The following is a 22,271-nucleotide window of genomic DNA, read 5'->3' as shown; positions in this document are numbered from 1 at the left end:
CCAGCTTAATTGATATACAATTTCTATACCATAAAATTCACCCAAATAAGTTTTGTCCAATAATTTCAGTGAATGTATAAAATTCATAATCAAATTTCAGCTTTGGAATATTCCTATAACCTGAAAAAAATTTTTGTGCCTCAGTCAGTTCAGTTCAGTTCATGTCAGTCATGTCTAACTCTTTGCAACCCTGTGGACCACAGCGTGACAGGCCTCCCTGTCCATCACCAACTCCAGGAGTTTTACCCATTGAGTCAGTGATGCCATCCAACCATCTCATCCTCTGTCATCCCCTTCTCCTCCCGCCCTCAATCTTTCCCAGCATCAGGGTCTTTTCAAATGAGTCAGCTCTTCGTATCAGGTGGTCAAAGTATTGGAAGTTCAGCTTGAACATCAGTCCTCCCAATGAACACTCAGGACTGATTTCCTTTTGGATGGACTGGTTGGATCTCCTTGCAGTTCAAGGGACTCTCAAGAGTCTTCTCCCAACACCACAGTTCAAAAGCACCAATTATTCAGTGCTCAGCTTTTTTTATGGCCCAACTCTCACATCCATACATGACTACTGGAAAAACCATAGCTTTGACTAGATGGACTTTTGTTGGCAAAGTAATGTCTCTGCTTTTTAATGTGCTATCTAGATTGGTCATAACTTTCCTTCCAAGGAGTAAGCGTCTTATGCCTATTTATAGTTAATTCCTGTCTCTGCTCCCAGTCCCAGGCAACCACTGATCTGTTTTGTCTGTAAACGTGACTTTCTAGGCCTATCATAAAAATAAGATTATATAATATGTAGACTTTTTGTCTAGCTTCTTTCACTTAGCTTAATGTTTTTGAGGATGATTCAGATTGTTGCATGTATCAGTAGTCCATTCTTTTAACTGCTGATTAGAATTACATTAGGGCTTCCCTGGTGGCTCAATTGGTAAAGAATCTGCCTGCAATGCAGGAGACCCAGGTTGAATCCCTGGGTTAGGAAGATCCTCTGGAAAAGGGAATGGCAACTACTTCAGTATTCTTGCCTGGAGAATTCCATGGACAGAGAAGCTTGGCAGGCTACTGTCCATGGGGTCTCAAAGAGTTGGACATGACTGAGTGACTTATACTTCACTTCACTTTAGAATTACATTAAAATGCCACGTTTTGTTTATCCACTTACTGTTTGATGGACATTTGGATAATTTTCTAGTTTTAATTATTATGAATAGTGTTATTATGAACATTCATGGACACATCTTTATAAGGCCATATGTTTTCATACCTGGAAGTAGAATTCCTTGGTTATATGGTAAATTTGTGCTTAACTTTTTAGGAGACTACCAAACTGTTTTTAATAGTGGCTGTACTATTTGACATTCTCACTAGAGCATTCCAGTTTATCCACATAATCACTAACTCTTGGTATTATATGGCTTAAAAAATATAGCCGTTTTAGTTGTCATGTAGGAGTATGTTGAGTTGTGTGTGTGTGTGTGTGTGTGTGCATTTCCTTAGTTACTAATGAGGTTGACTTCTTTTCATGTGCTTGTTAGCCATTCATATGCCTACTGTATTTCATTTGGTACCATGTTTATTAAGATCTTTCACTCATTTAAAAAGATTGGGTTGTAAATCTTTTTAAATTGTTATTTGTGTTATTTTTCTAGATACAAATCCTTTACCAAATATTTGATTTGCAAAATCTTAAACCAGTTTATGGCTTGTTTTTACATTACTTAATGATATGTTCTTAAGTAAAATGATTCTCAATTTTAGGAAGTCCTATTTATATTTTTTCCTTTTCATGAACTGTGCTTTTGGCGTCATATCCTTGTCAAACCCAAGTTCACAGAGATTTCTCCTGTTTCCTTACAGATAATTTAGTTTTACTTCTCAAATTTAGGTCTATGATCCATTTGCAGTTGAGTTTTGTATAGGATGTGAGGCAAGTGTCCAAGTTCTTTTTTGTTTTTTGCATGTGAATATCCAATCATACTAGCACCATTCTTTGAAAAGACTATACTTTCCCAGTTGAATTGTATGGACACAATTGCTAAAAACCAATTGGCCATAAATGTAAAAACTTATTTGTGAACTCTGAGTCTTTTCCATTCATCTATATGCATATCCTTCACCAACACCACTCTTTTGATTACTGTAGCTTTATAGTAAGTTTTGAAATCAGAGAGTGTAAGTCCTCTGGTTCTTCTTACTCAAAATATTTTGGCTATTTAAGAGTTCTGCATTTCCACATAAATTTTAGAATAAGCTTGTCATTTTTTATAAAGATCTGCTGAGCTTGATAGGGATTGTATTGAATTTCAGTTTGGGGAGAGTTGCCATCTTGACAACTCGTCCTTAGTATTGACTATTTCAATGTGTGAACATGAACATTAGTTAAATATTTAATTTCTCAGCAATATTTGTAGTATTCAGTATATGACTTGAATTTATTTTGCTAAATTTATTTCTAAGTTTTTTATTCTCTTTGATCTGGCAAATAAATTTGTTTTCTTAAATTGTTCATTGCTAGTATGTAAATATATAATAGATTCTGGTATATTGATCTTACATTCTGTGACCTCATTAAATTCATTTTGTACTTCTAGTGCTTACTTTTTTGTTTTTTGTCTTCCTTTCTGTTAAATGAATGTTTCAATTCTTTTGTTGATTTTTTAAAATGATTTTTTTAAGTTATTTCTTACTGATTGCTATAATGATTACAATATGTACTTTAACTTTTCACAATCTACTCCACAGTAAAATTAACTTCGTTCTGTTAAAACATAGAAATTTTGCTTCAGTAGAGATTCATGTTCCATTCATTCCCCACCTTTTGTACTGTTACATATACATTATACTACTAATCGTATAAAATATCTAGTACATTATATACATGTATAGTTTATAATCGCAACAAAGTGGTGTTAAAATTATTGGTTTATACAATATTATATCTTTTAATATTATGTCCAAATTCCTTTCATTCCCTGTAAATAAATTATGGTTTAATATTTTCAGAACTATCCTTCCATTTTAGAGACTGGTCTACTTTGGCCTCAGTAATCATTCTGCTGAATCAGTCTCCTGAGTATCTGTCTTAAATTGTCGAGTTTCCACAGCTTCATTTTTAATGAGGAGTGTTCAGTCCTTATGGATTTAATGTCATTCCTGGATCGTTGGTCTCATACTGAGTCGTATGACTGAAAGTCTCTTTTCTTATAACTGAGTCTGGAATTCAAGTTCCAGTTAAATTTGAGATTCTCTAGTCCTGGATCACATAATGCTATATGACTACTAGATTCTAACATCTCTGCTAACATGATAGTTCAAATTTTTACCCAAAAGAAAGATGAACAATAAACCTTGGGGTTACTGTTGATCAGGAATATGGTAATAATGATATCAACAAGCCAACCATTTCTTGGGGTTTTATCACAGTCTTCTCTAGTGACTCAGATGGTAAAGAGTCTGCCCGCAATGTGGGAGATCCAGATTCGATCCCTGGGTTGGGAAGATCCCCTGGAGAAGGGAATGGCAACCCACTCCAGTATTCTTGTCTGGAGAGTCCCATAGACGGAGGAGCCTGGTGGGTCCCAACCATCAGGTTGCAAAGAGTCAGACATGACTGAGTGACTAACATACTCACTGCTAGTTCCTCCATAGCTTGTATGCCTCATAGCTTCCATCTCACTTGTTTCATTCCCGTCTGACTTGTGTTATTGCTGTTTCTACCTCCCAAGTAGTCCATGCACCATTATTTCACTCCTGCCCCTTTCTCAGGCCAGTTCCTCTTCCAGAGAGGGCTTCTGTTTAGTGGGCCATTCCATTCTCAACATGAATGTGATGACTGATGACCTTTTCATATGGATTCTTTATGTGTGATCTCTATGCCTAAGCTGGTTCTGTTCTTCCTGGGCAAAGAGCTTCTGTGTGGAGCCTGGGCAGACCAACCTTCCTTCTTTGATCCAGGAAAACTTTCTTGCTTCTCTCTTCTCACCTTATTATATAAACCACTCTCTGACAAGAGCTGCTCAAACCCATATTCTGAATGGGTTTATATCCCCATACAGTCTTGGGCTGTTTTGTTGTATTTTCAGTTTTGCCTTCTTGTCAGATTGGAAACCAAGTCCACTGCCTTCTTCTCTCCCAATCTTTTTCCTATCTTTCTCCCATTTAACCCATGCCTTTCCCAAGCTGACCATAGTCAGTTTAATGGGAAGCCCCCAAAAGATATGTCCATGTCCTAATCCCTAAGACCTATGAATATGACCTTATTTGGAAAAAAAAAATCTTTATAGATGTAATGAAGTTAAAGATCTTGGAGTGAGATCACCCTGTATTACCTAGGAGGACTCTAGACTCAGTGCCAAGTGTCCTTACAAGAGACAGAAGAGGAAAAGACACAGACACATGGAGAAGGCCATTTGAAGGTGGATTCAGAGACTGGAGGGATATAGTCACAAGGGATGCTGGAAGATGCAAAGACTGAATTGTCCCCTAGAGTGTAGCCCTACTGACACCTTGATTTCAGACTTCTGGCCTCCAGAATTGTAAGTGAATAAATATTTGTTGTCTTAAGCCATCAAGTTTGTAATAATTTTTGATGGCAGTCCTAGGAAACTAACGTAGTAACCTTTTCCCAAACCTGACCAACCACCTCCCTATGGATTCATTCAACAGATTATACTCAAGCTTTGTGTCTCTTTTCCAAATCAATCTCTACATTTGATTTTTAGCTATTTTTTTTCCTTTCTCTGTCCCCTCATTTTGACTAATTTGTCAATATTTCTAACATCTCCACAGAAATACCATGTTACATTCCTCCCCTATTTCATTCCATCACAAAGGAAGTATGTAAAAAAATAAGTAAAATGTATGGAGAAGGGTGAATACAGAATACTGGGGACAAACCACAGTTATTAAAGATGTCTTAGAAGTTTCAACATAGAGGTTTGATTTCTATATAGCAAATTTCCACCTGGTTCTGGCACTACTTCAGGGGTTGGTATAAGTCCATCTATTCAGTCAGGGGAAATTAGTAAAGCACCTCTCTGCATAGCTGTATGATAGGATGATTGAGACATGTCCTTTTCTCCTAAGGAGCTCAGTTTGCCTTAATTTGATTAACTGTGGACTTGAATCAGTCGTGTCTGACTCTTTGCGACCCCATGGACTATACAGTCCATGGACTTCTCCAGGCCAGAATACTGGAGTGGGTAGCCTTTCCCTTCTCCAGGGGATCTTCCCAACCCAGGGATCAAACCCAGGTCTCCCACATTGCAGGCTGATTCTTTACCAGCTGAGCCACAAGGGAACCCCATATTTTTTGCATAGGTTCCCTTCCCTTTAGTAGAGCCCAGTTCCCAGGAGGATCAGCCAGGCTTATTTGGGAAAATTTGTAGTCAGTCTTACCAAAAGTCCCTGTAATAGTCCATGTTTAACTATTGCTGTCCTTAGTGGATCAGACCACTTCTTGCCTGCCTCCCAGCAGGAATCCATATCAGGTCTACAGAGAAACAAACAGTCAGCAAAGCTTAATGGTGACATCCAAGATAATCTGCTCCCAGATACTTGTGTGTTAAAAATTAAGCTGACTTGGCTTGGTGACATTTATCCGACAGTACTGTGCTTAAGACACTCAGTCGTGTCTGACTCTTTGTGACCCCATGGACTGTAGCCCGTCAGCTCCGCTGTCCATGGGGATTCTCCAGGCAAGAAAACTGGAGTGGGTTGCCATTTCCTTCTCCAGTCCCACAGTACTGGGTGCTGTGAAATAAAATATTAAAAAGTCATTGGTCTTTTCTTCCTGGTAAGTATGCCTATGGGCTCCTCATGCTTCAAGCATCATTTCTTTTCTCTGGGTACCACATTTTTGATCCATAATACAAAAGTAATATGTACCCATAGCAGAAAATAATATACTATTAAAATAAAGAAAATAAAAATCACCCATAGTTCCACTACCCATTATCATTCATTATCCCTACCTATTATCAGTAGGCAACTACTGATAATATTGGGTATATCAAATATATCCAATATAAGAAATATATTTGGGCATATATTTTTATTTCTCTGCAGAGATAGATAATTTTTGCTTCTGTCAAAATAGGCTCATACTGTGCATATGATTTTGTAAACTGTTTTTTTCCAGCTCACAGTGCATTGTGAACATTTTCCCATCTATTAGAACAAACAGTGGGAAGTATCATTCTTACATCAGCAAGTTTTACCTCATGGCTGGCTGATTCAGCGGTCTCCTACTGGTCTTCCTGTACTGAGTCTTTTACAATTCCAGGCCATTCTATTGGCTTCCAGATGGGTCTTCCAAAAATACTCTTTACACCCTAGATCAGAATCCCTGATGAACTTTCTACCTTCAACCTCTTCCAACTGCCCTGAGGGTGGAGTCTTCACCCAGACTTTTATTCCAGGCTTTTCTCAACAGACTTCAACTGATTTATGTAATTTTTTTTACATAATTTCTTCTGTAAATCCCTTTTTCAACAAGATTCTATCTAACATTATTACTTGTTATTTCCTGATAAGCTTCTCCACCTCCTCATCTTTGCTAAGGCTACTTCCTCTCTCCCCTACTCTCCTTCCTTGCCTGGGAGCTTCTCTGTACTTAATGTACACCATGATTTTTGTAACTGCAACTGTAACTGCAACTCCCAATGATCTTTCCCTCTTCCTCTAGAGTGTGTTATGACTATACCACTTGTCCTGACGTATACAATAGACAGTAATTATCACTGAATGTCTGCACACGCCCCAGCCAGGAAGAGGAGCCTTGAGGGGAGGGGCTGAGTCCTCTGCTTCTTTGCCTCATAGAACTTGTCAACTAAACAATGGAAAATGTATGTTGATGTGGTGGTCAATGCATGGTGATGACAAATAAGCCACTTAAGGATAGATAATGTCCAAAAATGGGGGAAAAAACCCCAAATGAACAACAAATGCCAAGAGATAGTATTAAGTAAGTGATACATACCTTGAACAGTATTTAACTTTATACAACAAGGACAGCAACATCAGTAACAACCATCACAGAACTATGCATGGAAAAGAAAAAACCCGATAACCAAGGAGATATTGACAAAATGTTAAAAACTGGAAGTCTGGATAAATGCATGACATTTTTTTCCCCTTCTTGTCTCCATGTTTCCCTGTTTCCTCTTGGTTGAATTTGTGATAAGCTTATAATAGATAAAATAGATTAAACTTTAAATTTTATTTTGCTTACAAGAGTAATGCATGTAAATTATAAAAACTTCAGACAGTACAGCCCTTGTTGACGCATAAGGTGAGAACTTGATGTTTATTTAGTCCAAAATGAGTTTCAGTTAAATGTGAGGAAAGCTTGAAGTGTCTCCTACAAGAACTTCCTGTGATCTGCCACAGGGAAAGATTTAAATGAGAAAGAATCCCATAGGATCTTAGATCTGCTCTTTTACAACACCTTCCCTTTGAAAATGAACTGACTAGAGAAGTGAGGAAATACATCTTTTTATAAAAATGTATTAGATACTATGCTGTAGAGTGACTTGTGTAATAATGGCTTTTCTCACCCTAAGAAGACCAACAAATTTGAACTGAAGCAAGGGGATTTTTACCCATTATATATTTTTGGAAGGACCTTTAGGTTGGTTATTTTTTCAGCCCCATTGGGCATGGGTGATTTATATGGTAAGCCCTTTTGGAGTTTGACTCACTTCTCAGTTTTGCAAGACTGATGATGAATGCTTTTGTAAATCCACCTATAGAATAATTAGTTGAGAACTCAATAACTTTTAATAAAGGCTAGCTTTCCTTCTTTCTTTCTTCTGGAATGAGATAATGGCTGTAGAAGGCTTTGGCACAACACCCGGCACATAGCGGGTGCTCAAAAATTTTTCTCTCCCTTCCTTCTACAGTATTTTAGATTTAAGTTGCCATAAAGTAGAAGTTTATATACTACCTTCAGTTCAGTTCAGTTCAGTCTCTCAGTCATGTCTGACTCTTTACGACCCCATGAATTGCAGAATGCCAGGCCTCCCTGTCCATCACCAACTCCCGGAGTTCACTCAAACTCAAATCCGTCGAGTCGGTGATGTCATCCAGCCATCTCATCCTCTGCCGTCCCCTTCTCCTCCTGCCCCCAATCCCTCCCAGCATCAGAGTCTTTTCCAATGAGTCAACTCTTCTCATGAGGTGGCCAAAGTACTGGAGTTTCAGCTTTAGCATCATTCCTTCCAAAGAAATCCCAGGGCTGATCTCCTTCAGAATGGACTGGTTGGATCTCCTTGCAGTCCAAGGGACTCTCAAGAGTCTTCTCCAACACTACAGTCCAAAAGCATCAATTCTTCAGCTCTCAGCCTTCTTCACAGTCCAACTCTCACATCCATACAATGACCACAAGAAAAACCATAGCTTTGACTAGACGTACCTTTGTTGGCAAAGTAATGTCTCTGCTTTTGAATATGCTATCGAGGTTGGTCATAACTTTCCTTCCCAGGAGCAAGCGTCTTTTAATTTCGTGGCTGCAATCACTATCTGCAGTGATTTTGGAGCCCCCCAAAATAAAGTCTGCCACTGTTTCCACTGTTTCGCCATCTGTTTCCCATGAAGTGATGGGACCAGATGCCATGATCTTAGTTTTCTGAATGTTGAGTTTTAAGCCAACTTTTTCACTCTCCTCTTTCACTTTCATCAAGAGGCTTTTTAGTTCCTCTTCACTTTCTGCCATAAGGGTGGTGTCATCTGCATATCTGAGGTGATTGATATTTCTCCCGGCAATCTTGAATCCAGCTTGTGCTTCTTCCAGCCCAGTGTTTCTCTTGATGTACTCTGCATATAAGTTAAATAAGCAGGGTGACAATATACAGCCTTGACGAACTCCTTTTCCTATTTGGAACCAGTCTGTTGTTCCATGTCCAGTTCTAACTGTTGCTTCCTGACCTGCATATAGGTTTCTCAAGAGGCAGATCAGGTGGTCTGGTATTCCCATCTTTTTCAGAATTTTCCACAGTTTATTGTGATCCACATAGTCAAAGGCTTTGGCATAGTCAATAAAGCAGAAATAGATGTTTTTCTGGAACTCTCTTGCTTTTTCAATGATCCAGCAGATGTTGACAATTTGGTCTCTGGTTCCTCTGACTTTTCTAAATCCAGCTTGAACATCAGGAAGTTCACTGTTCACATATTGCTGAAGCCTGGCTTGGAGACTTTTGAGCATTACTTTGCTAGTGTGTGAGATGAGTGCAATTGTGCAGTAGTTTGAGCATTCTTTGGCATTGCCTTTCTTTGGGATTGGAATGAAAACTGACCTTTTCCAGTCCTGTGGCCACTGCTGAGTTGTCCAAATTTGCTGGCATATTGAGTGCAGCACTTTCACAGCATCATCTTTCAGGATTTGAAAGAGCTCAACTGGAATTCCAGCACCTCCACTAGCTTTGTTCATAGTGATGCTTTCTAAGGCCCACTTGACTTCATATTCCATGATGTCTGGCTCTAGGTGAGTGATCACACCATCATGATTATCTGGGTCGTGAAGATCTTTTTTGTACAGTTCTTCTGTGTATTCCTGCCACCTCTTCTTAATATCTTCTGCTTCTATTAGGTCCATACCATTTCTGTCCTTTATCAAGCCCATCTTTGTATGAAATGTTCCCTTGGTATCTCTAATTTTCATAAAGAGATCTCTAGTCTTTCCCATTCTGTTGTTTTCCTCTATTTCTTTGCATTGATTGCTGAGGAAGGCTTTCTTATCTCTCCTTGCTATTCTTTGGAACTCTGCATTCAGATGCTTATCTCTTTCCTTTCCTCCTTCTTTTCACTTCTCTTCTTTTCACAGCTATTTGTAAGGCCTCCCCAGACAGCCATTTTGCTTTTTTGCATTTCTTTTCCATGGGGATGGTCTTGATCGCTGTCTCCTGTACAATGACACGAACCTCCATCCATAGTTCATCAGGCACTCTGTCTATCAGATCTAGTCCCTTAAATCTATTTCTCACTTCCACTGTATAATCATAAGGGATTTGATTTAGGTCATACCTGAATGGTCTAGTGGTTTTCCCTGCTTTCTTCAATTTAAGTCTGAATTTTGCAATAAGGAGTTCATGATCTGAGCCACAGTCAGCTCCCGGTCTTGTTTTTGCTGACTGTATAGAACTATAGTATTTTCTAATATACTATCCATTTATAATCTATCTATAACTTCTATATATATTCTAATATACTATCTTAGAAACCACCAGTTCTTTGAAGCACATACTTTTCTTTTGCTGAAATAGTGATTTGGTCTCTAATTGTTCCTGGCTATGTGTTAGCTCAGTTGATAAAGAATCTGCCTGCAATGCAGGAGACCCCAGTTTGATTCTTGGGTCAGGAAGATCCACTGGATAAGGGATAGGCTACCCACTCCAGTATTCTTGAGCTTCCCTCATGGCTCAGCTGGTAAAGAATCCACCTGCAATGTGGGTGACTGGGGTTTGGGGTTTGATCCCTGGGTTGAGAAGTTCCCCTGGAGAAGGGAAAGGCTCCCCAACTCCAGTATTCTGGCCTGGAGGATTCACTGGACTGTACAGTCCATGGGGTGGCAAAGAGTCGGACATGACTGAGCGACTTTCACTTTCATGTGACCATCACGATGTGGCTGTCCATACGTATAAATGTGTGCTGCAAGTTTCAGAGTAGATGTCAACAGCTCAGAATAAACTCCCAGAGACTATAGTTGAGAATGTTGTTTTTTCTTTTTTAAGTTCCTGCATTACCAACACAAAGGATGACTGTATGGAGCGATGTGGACGTTGATGACTCTGAGTTAAACATTCAGAAGCATCAAACTCTGAATGTGAACACATTTTGGGAATACTTTAAATAGTTTATTCCCTTTACATTTTCTTTTATAGGTATGTATGTACAAGAATGAAATTTTGGGCAGAAAAGTCTAAGTGTAAAAAGACTCTTTGATAAATTTAAAATGTAAAATCTGAGGGATGAAAAAGCATTGTGTTATAATTGGCCACAATTTCTATTTTAGTGGTGTACAAGGTAATGATGTATCTTGTGGTTAATGGTATCTTAAATTGGATGAAGTATAATAATTCTAATTATCTTTGAAAACAAATTCTCTCTGTGTTAAGCTCTTTAGGAAAATCTTTTCTCTAAAGACATGGCAAATATTTCTGACCAGTTTGTTGTATTATAAGGCAATGGGAGAAATTATACTAATGGCTATAATTTAGGAAGAATTAATGACATTTGTTAAAAAAGTATAAACAGACCTCTGTCCCTATTTCCTCCCAGATCTATATCCATGTTCCAGACAAAGCTTATAAAAAATTACTTTCCATGAAGAAGGCTGAGCAAAATAATCTGAATTGTGAATTTCTTCCACACCTGCTTTCTATAGCACTATGGCACCTTGCCTCAAATAAAGTGATAAATATGAAAGATATTGCTGATACATCTGTTGTGTCAGAAGTTTCAGATTAAGGAAATATTTATCAATGGCTGAAGGTATAGTTTGTGTTCACTGAAAACCTTAACTATCCTTTAATTATATTTGGTTTTGAACTTGTGGCTGGGGGTTTGAGAACGCTTATAGGGATCCTAGTAGGGGTTCTTTGTTGAAACTTTTCTTCCAGGGAAGCAGAAGGGTAGACATCTGGAAGTTTCTTCTATTTAGCATAGCCTTGAGTGTTTTCAGTTTGTCCTTTCAATTTTACTTATTATTCTAAAACCTGTGCCTATGCAAATGTGGGCCCATGCTAATTTTCATGGCTGGTTCAACTTGTCAGAATGTAATAATTTGTTCTTCAAACCCACGTGTTAAGTATTTCCGATAAATAGGAAACTTACATCCTAACAATTCCTCTTTTAATCACAAATAATAGGCACATAAAGTGGCTTGCCATCTGTACATTTGCATGTTTAAGATTCTTCACATATTAGCAGATTCTTTTCTGTTTTGAATGAATCCAGTTTTGCCTGGCTGCATACTTAAATGTTTCCTGGATCCTGTGGGCTGTGGTTTCCAATGGAATATAAAGCATAAGTTCTAAGCAGACTGAGCACAAGGCATTTGGCTCTGACTTCATCTGTGGGAAATCGAATCAATAAAAAATTTGCCAGGTAATTGGGAAAAAGTTTTTTGCTTGCATAATAAGAATAATGTATTATGAAGTATTTGGAAAGGTTGATTAAACACTATACTCAAAAGCTACCAGGCATGGCTTATTTAACTGTTCTGAAATTTTTAGACTTTCAATATTGAATTTCTTTCCCTCACTCATAATAAGACTAGGACTTCCTTCAAATTATAGTCATAAAATGGCACTATTTCAATCCTGTCTCACAGGAAGTCCTTGCAGTGAGGAGTAGTATGCACAGTGGTTAAGAGCCAAGTCTCTGGAGGCAGGTACCCCGAGGTAAATCCCAGATCTCAGTTTTTAGCTTGTGTCAGCTTAGGCAAGTTGTTTAACTTCTCTGTGTCTTCCATTTTGTCACCTGTAGATTGGAGTTGATGACATGGCATCTCCCTTTGGGATTATGTGAGGACTGAGTAAACTAATATATCTTAAGTGTTCCTAAGAGTTCCTGGGACGTAGGAAGTGCTGTGTGAGTGTCACTGATATTGGTGACTGCTGAGGTCTCTGGGTAAGCTTGTTTGCAAGGAGATTAATGACTACCCAATAACCTTGCTATTAATAAATTGAGATGGATACTGAGATATCAAGTGTCTGCTGTGGTTCAAGCACTGTTTTATGCCATTCCCCAGTCATTCGAAGAGGCATGTTTGGGCACCTAGTTTTCTATAAGGATAGAGACACGGGGAAGTTAAAAGTCCCACTCAGTGACATATGAGAAAGAAGGGTCACAGTGGAGCTGGGATTCACACCCAGCTCCAACTGACCCCATATCCTAGAGTCCTTCCATGTTACCAGAAAGGCGCTATGCATGAGCATGAGAAGATAGGATGCGAGTTAAGCAGCCTGTGGTCTCTTCCCAACCAGTTCTCTCACCATGACCCAGTGACCCTTTGACATAAACAGTATAGAATCCCAAATATCAGGTAATGAATACAGACCAGCTAAGACCCAGGCAAAATTGCAGAATAAGTGATAATTTGACTCTATGTAATTTTGCAACCTTCACATCTCTCTGTAAAAGAACCTCATGGAATCTTACAGCACAAGAGAGGGTCTTGGAAGTAGATGCATATCCCTCTTCTATTTCAGGTGAAAGAACAGAAACAGAAAGAAAGAATAGAAAGTGATAAAGACATCCAAAGTCACAGGCAAAGTGACAGAGCTGGGTTTGCAACCAGGGCTAGGCCTGCCAGTGCAGGCTTCTCTCCATTGCCTCATGACATTTCTGAGGTTATTGATTACAAATGCTCAAAATAAAGCAAAGTCTTAATAGGGTGAGTTCACCAAATAAGGAGATCATTAAGAACAAGTACTAAAAGTGTCTTGAAGACGACTACCTCTTTGTATCAAGAGGCACCATGCAGAGGCTTCATGACTTGGTGGAAAGGAATAAATTTGGAGTTCTTCCTTGGAGTACATTTGTATATTTGCTTAGAATTGTGGAGTGGCATGATAATGATATCCATCATGGTCTTTTAATGACTTTTAGGAGCATTTCTTCAGAGAATTCCAATAGTTTATCTTGACCAATAATATAAAAATTAAAATAAAAACAATATTAACAACTATAGTTTGTTAGGACTGCCATAACAAAATACCATAGATTGGGTGACTGAAACAACAGAAATCTATTTTTTCACAATTCTAGAGGCTAGAAGTCCAAGGTCAAAGTATCAGCAGGGCAGGTTTCTGAGGCCTCTCTATTTGACTTGCAGGTGGATTCTTTCTCTCTGTGTCTTCACATAATCTTCTCTCTGTGTGTGTCTTGATCTCCTTTTCTTATAAGAACACCAGTCAGATTGGATTAGGGCCCACCCTCATGACCTCATTTTACCTCAGTTGCTTCTCTAAAGAACCAATCTCTAATATAGTCACATTCTGAGGTACTTATTTGGGGTTAGGACTTTAACATATGAGTTTGGGTGGGGGGACCCAATTCCACTCATAGCAATAGATACATCTATAGCTACATATATATCTACATCACCATTTGTGTGTCTTATTTGAACCCTAAATAATAATAGTGAGGATCCTGTGATCTGATTGTGTGACATGGAAAGGTATACATTTGAAATCTAATTTTCCCAGCTTAATTAGCATGTGACCCATTAGCACAGACTTATGAGGAAAGAGCATTCTCCCAGCAACCATTATCTAATTTCCGGGCCTTGAGACCAACTGCTCCGCTAATGCTGGGAAGGGTGAGCACAGCTAGGGGTATGTCACCAGGCTGCTGGCTGGCTGCCAGAAAGTCCATGTAGCATTAGATCTGGAAAGGCTCACTGCAGGCAACCAGAAAGAGGCTTGCAGTGTGAGCATTCCTCTGGCCTTGGTCCTTTGATTCTCTTTGAGGCAGGTACTAAAGGCGGACAGTTGTCCACACACAAGAGGTGCAGACATGAATGTGGGGCAGTTACTGGTGCCTTTCAAGTGAGCAGGCTGTGTAAAACTAGAATATGCAGGGCTTTCTCTTTCTTTCTTTTTTTTTAAGGATTCAAGTTTATAGAAAATTTTGGCATTTTCCCCATAACCCTCTCTTTCTCCTTTCTTCCCTTCTTTCTCACTTAGCTTCCTTATCATCTTCTCTCGATTATTAATATTTATGGAAGGCCTGCTCTGAACAAGGCGCCTTGCTTTGTCCTCTGGGGGATAAATAAGTGACTCATAAGTGCTCTCTCTGCCTTGCATGTTTTATTCTGATAACCTAGTCCCTGTTCTGGTTTTGGTTATGCTTTCAGGCGTTGCTCTGCTAGTTCTTGGCAAACCTGAAAGCCACTCAGTTAACAGTGTCCAGACCTCACACACCCTAACACACTGTCCCTCCTCCGTAAGAATGGGCAGCTCTCTTACCTCAGTCCTGAGCTGCCTTTCCATACCTTTTCCCCCTCAGCCTGTGCCCAAGCTGGAGCCACTGGCTCCTGATCCCTCTGTGGTGATCACCATGTTCCTCTGTCTTGCTTCCCAGGCTGCTTTATTCTGCCTCTCCCTCCTTTTCTGAGCTGTTCTTTCTGATTCCTCCTACTGCTTCCTCTTCTCACTTTGACTCTTTTCCTGATTCACATTGGTTATTCCCGATGAGCCAGCTTACTGTGAAAAAAAGAAAAGTTCTAATGGTCTGCTTCCTCTCTGCCCATTGTTATTTATTCCAGGGAACAAAATTTTGCTTCAGGAGCTAATTCCCTGCAGCTGAGGGTAAAAAGAAGGCAGCCTAGGTTCATTTGTCCCTTTCCACAATACTTACCTCTTCCTAAAGTCACTTCCCAACCACTAAACAGTAGGCACTATATTTATTTTGTTAAATAAGGAGGGGGAAGAGCATGGAGGGTAGAGGATGAGATTCCACATTGTCATATAAACCTTATATGCAGGTTATAAAATGTTATGATTTGATTCATTATGATTCATCTCTGGAATGAAATTCAAAATAGGTATGTATTCGATTTGAAAATTTCATTCATACAACTTAATTTGGGGAGAAGTAGTCAGAATTGCTATATATATATATATATATATATATATATATATATATGTCACATTGACACAGCCAGAGTGTATGTTCTCCTCACCCCAGCCAGTCTCTGGGAAGACAGACTTATTCCTCTCCAGCTAATCAAATTCATGTCCCAGGCAAAGTTCTGTAGTCTTTGAGGGCTGCCCGGGCTTCTGGAGGTCTAGCCTGCATCTAGGCTATCTTTGTATCCCAGCAACAAACAATCAGGTGCATAATAGGGATTCACTACAAATGTACAGGATAAATCAAAATGAAAAACTTTCTCTAGCCTCCTATAATCACTCTCCTGCTTAACTCTAGTGTACTTGCTGTCCGTACCACTCTTTCAAACTTTTTTAATTAATCTCTTTAAGGGTTATTGCCTTATTCTTCCCATCCAGGTTGCCAGTTCCTTGAGAAGGATAGTGCTTCATTTTTTTCTCCACATTTCTTTCTAATGCCTAATATGGAGATGGTGCTTACAAATATCATTGATTTAAACACTTCCTTTTTTCTTGACAGCAGTTTCTGTTGGGAACCACCTTTAGAGAGCTGATTTTGCAGAAGGTGCAGTTTTAATTTTAAAACTTAAAAAATTTTAATTAAAAAAATTTTTATTTTTGGTTGCACTGGGCCTTTGTTGCAGTACACGGGCTTCTCATTGCAAGTCTTCTCATTGCAGACACAAGCTTTAGAGCACTTGGACTTCAGGTGTTACACAGCACGCGGGCTCAGTAGTTCTGGTGCAGGGACTTTTTGCTCCCCTGCATGTGGGGTCTTCCAGAATCAGAGATCTAACCCTTGTCCCCTGCATTGGTAGGCGGGTTCTTAACCACTGGACCACCAGGGAAGCCCCACAGTTTTATTGCAAGCATATCTATCTAAAAAAAAGCTCTGACTGCCGTGCATTTCAAACAGATAAATTATTAGCCCCCTGCTGCTTGGTTTGGTTCAATCACACTTACTGAGGAGTTGCTTTGAATCTGATATTGAACCAGGCAATATTTCTGCCTCATAGGAACATTCAGAGAAGACAGGAGATGCCTTGCTGCCTACCCTTGACCTGGAGATAATGCTTGTCCTCACCAGCTGGTCATAGTCCCAGTCACATGCCCTGGACCTTTCTGGGTGGTGACTTGGACCTTCTGCTTAGCTAGTGCAGCCCCCTTCTGGGTGCACTAAATTGCTGCCTCCTCTCCCATCCTTCACCCTCCTTTGTGAGCCAGAATAGATTTTGCAGCAAGTTAGGTTACTTGACCGAAAAGTCTGCACTGTCTTTTCAGTAAACTTCAAACTAATTTGCTTAAGAAGTAAGTAATATGCAAATGTGAAATAAATGCTGGCAAGGCTAATAACAGGGATTTCAAGCTGTGTTGTAACAAACCAGTCACAGAGTATTCACGTGTTAATTCACTGGCATGTTCTCTGGCATAAGCACCCCATCCTTCCTTCCCCCATTCCAACTGTTGTGCTGCAGCAGAATTTGGTCTGAGTCTGGGCAGAGTCCCTCTTGAAAAGCAGCCCTCCAGCTTCTATTACAGCAAGAGTCTGGTGAAAGTGATTCTTGCTTTCCCCTCGCACACAAAGGCAAGCAGCTCTTTAAAGGGACCTTCCTGCTCCTCCATGCAGCCGCAAACCGTGTGGGTACGGATTCAATGACCCAGGCTTTTGCCTGAAAATGAATGGGGAGGGGTCTTGAGGAGCTCCTAGGACCTCCCGGAGTGGGCCAGGGAGGGAGCTGACAGCCTGAGTGGATGGAGAGCACCGGTCCCTGGGGAGCGGCTTGCCATTAGCTGCTTCTTGGGATGCTCCACGCGCCAGTAGAGCATCCTGCCTTTGGTCCAGAGGGTGCTAGCGGCGCATCTTGCGGTATGCCTGCGTGGATTTGAGCCATCGCCCAGAGGCGAACCCGCATTCAGACACGGCGGACGGGCCTCTGCCAGGGCTGCGTGCAGTCAGCACGAATGCTTAGCTCCAGGCGTCTGCCCAAGCCTCCCGACTACATGGATTTGGCTGTTTAATCAAGCGAGATTACTGCCTGGGAAGATTTGCGAGCCTGATCCGCGCTCCAGCTGCTGTGACAACTTAAGGGCTGGCTGTTTACTTCTGTTGGTGTCTGGGACTCTGTCCTGCACCGCAGCCACTCCTGCCACTTTCCCGGACTCTGAAGTCAGCCGCGAGGACTCCTCTGCCGGCATTCCGAGGAAGAGGGAGCAAGGAGGGGTTAAAAGACGAGCAGACCCTCCCAACTGCTCGATCTCTCCTGACTGCCTGTATTCTGGGGTTCTGAGAGGGACCGCGCGGTGCCCGGGGAAGCAATGCAAGTCTCCATAGCCTGCACCGAGCATAATTTGAAGAGTCGGAATGGTGAGGACAGACTTCTGAGCAAGCAGAGCTCCACCGCCCCCAATGTGGTGAACGCAGCCCGGGCCAAATTCCGCACGGTTGCTATCATCGCTCGCAGCCTAGGGACCTTCACCCCTCAGCATCACATCTCTCTCAAAGAGTCCACTGCAAAGCAGACTGGCATGAAATATAGGTATGGACGTATTGCTAAGATTCCCTCTGCCCCGGGTTTCTGTGTTGTATTACAGGTGTAGTGGAGACAATTCAGCGGTTTTGAAAAGTGACTGACTTATTGGTGGGCTGCATAATTTAGAATTTTCAGGTGTCTTTAAAATAGGAAACGTGCCTTTCCTTAGGAAAGTGGAAAGCCCAAGGTGGTTGTGTGGTGTTGTATTATGTATAGGATTTAAAAACTGTGGCCCATTTTGTATATTCTAAAGTGTTATGAACACCTTAAGAGCTGTATGAATTTCGTCTTCAGAGAATAACACAGCAGCTGAAAACTGGTATTGAGATTAGAGTAGCTTTTCAAGAGCAAATGTGCCTGTCCTATTTTATGGTACAGACTGTAGTTTCTGTGATTATACTATTAAAAATAGTTTTCCATCTAGTACTGTATTCTTATTTATCTTTTGAAAGCTCAAGTTGACAAATGCTGGGCAGTCTTTTAAGGAAGTTCTGTTACAGGGAAGAAACACCTATATTGGTAAGTTAGTTTGAACACTGACATACTTAAACCCAAATTATTCTTGAAATACAGTGCAGACCTTATGAAATATGGAGAAAAAGTCAATTGTTATAATATTACTGATTTCTTCATAGATTTTTAATCTCCCCTTCCCTCTATGCTGCTTTCCAGAGCTGGAAATCTTCCTGGTAATAGTTGATGCTCTCTTTAATAGGGAATGACTGAAATCTGAAAAGTAGAAAATTTCATTATTCAATTCTGTGACTCTTGCCTCCTCATTGTATTTGTTTTGTGCCGAATCTTTCTGACTTTCTTTCTTTAAAACTCCTGTGGTTTTTGTCTCTGAAAGTCTTTGCAGATGTAGAGAAGAGCTTATGATGCGTTTTCCAAAGGCTTTGGTGATTCTAGTTTGCTGATACGACTTTGTCCATTATTTATATTTAACTTTCCTTCATCTTTGTTAGGAACCAGGTTTTAGGATGAAAGGAACTTAATGCAATTAAAATAACTCCCGTGAACACTTAAGACTAGGTTTTCCTTGTGGGGATTCTGAAATAAGCATTCAAACCAATTTCTATAAAAGTTGTCCTTGAAAAAAGTTTCTTTGCAGAGTTAACAGGGAATCTCATTGAAAAAACAGCAAGCCCTGTTGTTTTGGTATATTTTTGAGCCATTAAGAAATAAAGCCTTGAATTTGATGGGGTAGACTGACTGAAAATTTATAGCTAAAGCGCTTTGCCCCAACTGCGGTACAGTGCAAGCAGCCTAACTCCAGACAACTCCTTGAAGTATCACTGGTGTGAGGACCTCTGCTTTTCTTGATATTTCCAGGGTGGAGAATGGGGCCCCATGACAGGTTGGTAACTAGGACTGCAGTCTTGAGTGCACTGGCATTTTCTATTGCTGCTTCTGTGGCACACACCCAGCCTCTGCCCCGTGGCCACGATACTGCTCCGGGTGCACTTCAGCAGCTCTGATGGAGATGGAGAGGAGTTGCTGCCTTCTTGGGCAGGGCCCCTGGGAATGGTACACTCAGGGTTAAAGCAGACTGCAGAGGTAATTTGAACCGTGGCCTTCAGCAGCACCTTGAGCTCTCTTTTTGTAAGCCAGAAGGGATAAATAGTAACACCCTTCATTTCTTGTGGCAGAGTTTCATAGTTGCTTGTGAATTAGTGTATTGGAAGAGTTTCCTCTTACGAAAGCAGGAGATTGCCATTATGGTTTTTCTGGTAATGTAGCTCAGCTCAGTTTGAATGATAATACACACCAGAAGCTCAGTGTATAAGATTCACTTGGGCATCTTTCATTACTACCAACTAAGGACAGCTCTTTCCTGACAAAAAGCTAGCAATCTGCAGTCTTCAGGACAACTTGAAGTATTTGCTGTTTATGGTGACTGGACATTACCTGGTTTCTACTCCTCCTCTTATTCTGAATTGTTCCATCTATGACAGGCAGGTGGTTTTGTGTGTGTGTGAGTGTGACTTAACTCCTTTGTCTTTCAAATTCTACTTAGAGTGACCTTTCAGGAAAGAGATCAGGAGATTATGCCAAATGTACACTAAGACTTTCTTAGGGTTGGAGAAAGAAAGAAGAGAAAGACAGAAGTAGGGAGGGACAGAAGTAGGAGGGAAAGAGACTATAATATACTTTATAAAAATGATAGAAATATTCTATTAGTTATATTTTTTGGCATTGATGTCACTAAAATATATTGTGCATGCAAAAAGTATTTATTACTAATAATGTAGCAAAAAATTTAAAAAATAATGCCATAGACTTGGGGAGGTAATTGGCTTGGGTAAACAATCAGGAGAATGCCTGAAGGCACTAGAATGGAAAATCAGTGGTTAATTGTGTTTATAATAATATTCTCATCCTTGAAAATGATTTCCATTGGCACAACTTAACTGGGATCCATGAATCCTATAGAAAGTAAAAATATTGTCTTTGTGTATATTTTTGAGGAGAGGGTTCATAGCATTGGTCAGAATTTTTAAAGTGCTTACCACTCAGTAATTGTCAAAAAAATGTTATGGAATGAAGAGATACCCATTTAATCAACAAATATTTACTGAGCACCTGTTCTGTGGCAAGAACCCTATTAGAAATGGGTACGCAAATGTGTAGAAACCAGATAAGGTTTGGGGTTCACATTCATATGAAAACAGACCATGAATAAGCAAACTCACAAATACATAATAATTTTATACTATAAGATGTTTTTATGAAGGTCGTATTTTTGGGGTTCATAGTCAGACCTCAACCAACCTATTGGTCCATTTTGAGGTTACCGTCTCAGTTATGGTTGCATCTTGGGGCACAAGTCATTGTGCCCATATCTGCCATCTATTTGCCATCCCAGGGACTTCTTTCAGGTTCCAGCCTTGCTGTAGGGGGCTACCTGGCCATTGAGGACCTACTTACAACCCTGAGTAGAAGATTTCTACTCATTTAATACCTTATGACTTTTAAAGCAAAACTCATAGCTTATAATTTCCATCCTGACATTGCCAACCTGACATTAATCAGAAACTCATGAACTTGGGACTTTAGAAAGAATTAATATACACTTGTATGAAACACCTGAATTTTGCAAGAATACTCAAAGCCACTTTTACCTTCACATCAGCATTGTGCAAGAATCTTGCATAAAATTAACTATTGTTTCAAGGCTAATGGTGAGAAAAAAAATCCACCAGAGCAATCTGCTATTCAAATGTCACTGTAAGTTCAAGAGAACAAAATTCCATCTAACATTTATCTTGGGAACTATCTTGTGTGTAGATAATACAGGACTATTGTGTTTCTTATAGTTTTTATACTTGTGCCTTATTAATACATAAGAGGTCCTTTATCTTAGTTTTGCATATATTTTTAATATTAGAGTTCATCACACTGTTAGAGTTTGATATACACTCTGCAGGTATACATGATAGATGTTTACATGATATATATACATGTGATGGGTATCACATAGAGGTAGATACATACATCAACCTTTTATCCTAAGAAAGGCAAATCACTCAGAAAAGGAATTAAGCCAGCTTTTTTTGGTTGCTTTTGTTTAATTGATTTATTGGGTGTTTTTTTTAAGATTTTTTTTTTTAGAATGATCCAGCTACTAGTGATTGACGTGATCTCAGAGCTTTTGTTATTCATATTTGAGCACATTTGTGCTGATAAGCTACTCCTCTATTCCAAAATTTTTACTTTAGTTCCAGAACAAATTGAATGTCAATGAACCCAATTTCATGAAAAAAGTATTATTTGTAACATATACATTTGTACCAATATAACTTTGTGTTATATAGTTGCATAAAACATGCTTTGAAATTCTTAAGAGAATTATTTACAAGAAGGAAATTGTCTGAGCAATAATCTTTAATTCCACTATAAAACTTCTCCTTTTTTGGAGTCAATCCATTTTACCTTTTTTTTTTTGTCATTATTAAATTTTTTAATTCAAATAATTATAGATCACAGAAATTCACAAAAAAAGTACAGGGAATTTTTATGTAACTAAATGATTTTTCTCCATTGAGAACATCTTGTATAACTATAGCACAGCATCAAAACTAGTAGACTGACATTACTGCAATCCACAGAATTTGTTCAGATTTTACTGGTT

General features: G+C 39.5%; 1 protein-coding gene across 2 annotated transcripts in view; it reads left to right on the top strand.

The window, feature by feature from the left end:
• KCNAB1 (potassium voltage-gated channel subfamily A regulatory beta subunit 1) overlaps positions 1-22,271 on the top strand; it is a 450,359-nt gene that overhangs the window by 134,395 nt on the left and 293,693 nt on the right. The window contains 1 exon segment of one of the 2 annotated variants that reach the window (NM_001025336.2): positions 17,268-18,145. The exons of the other annotated variant lie outside the window; for it this stretch is intronic. Within the exon segment in view, the coding sequence (NP_001020507.1) occupies positions 17,925-18,145 (221 nt within the window). The 5' untranslated portion in view covers positions 17,268-17,924. 2 annotated transcript variants of the gene reach the window in all.

This window comes from Bos taurus, chromosome 1 (assembly GCF_002263795.3).
Source record: "Bos taurus isolate L1 Dominette 01449 registration number 42190680 breed Hereford chromosome 1, ARS-UCD2.0, whole genome shotgun sequence".
Lineage (NCBI taxonomy): Eukaryota > Metazoa > Chordata > Mammalia > Artiodactyla > Bovidae > Bos > Bos taurus.
This window is presented reverse-complemented; position numbering and strand designations above follow the sequence as displayed.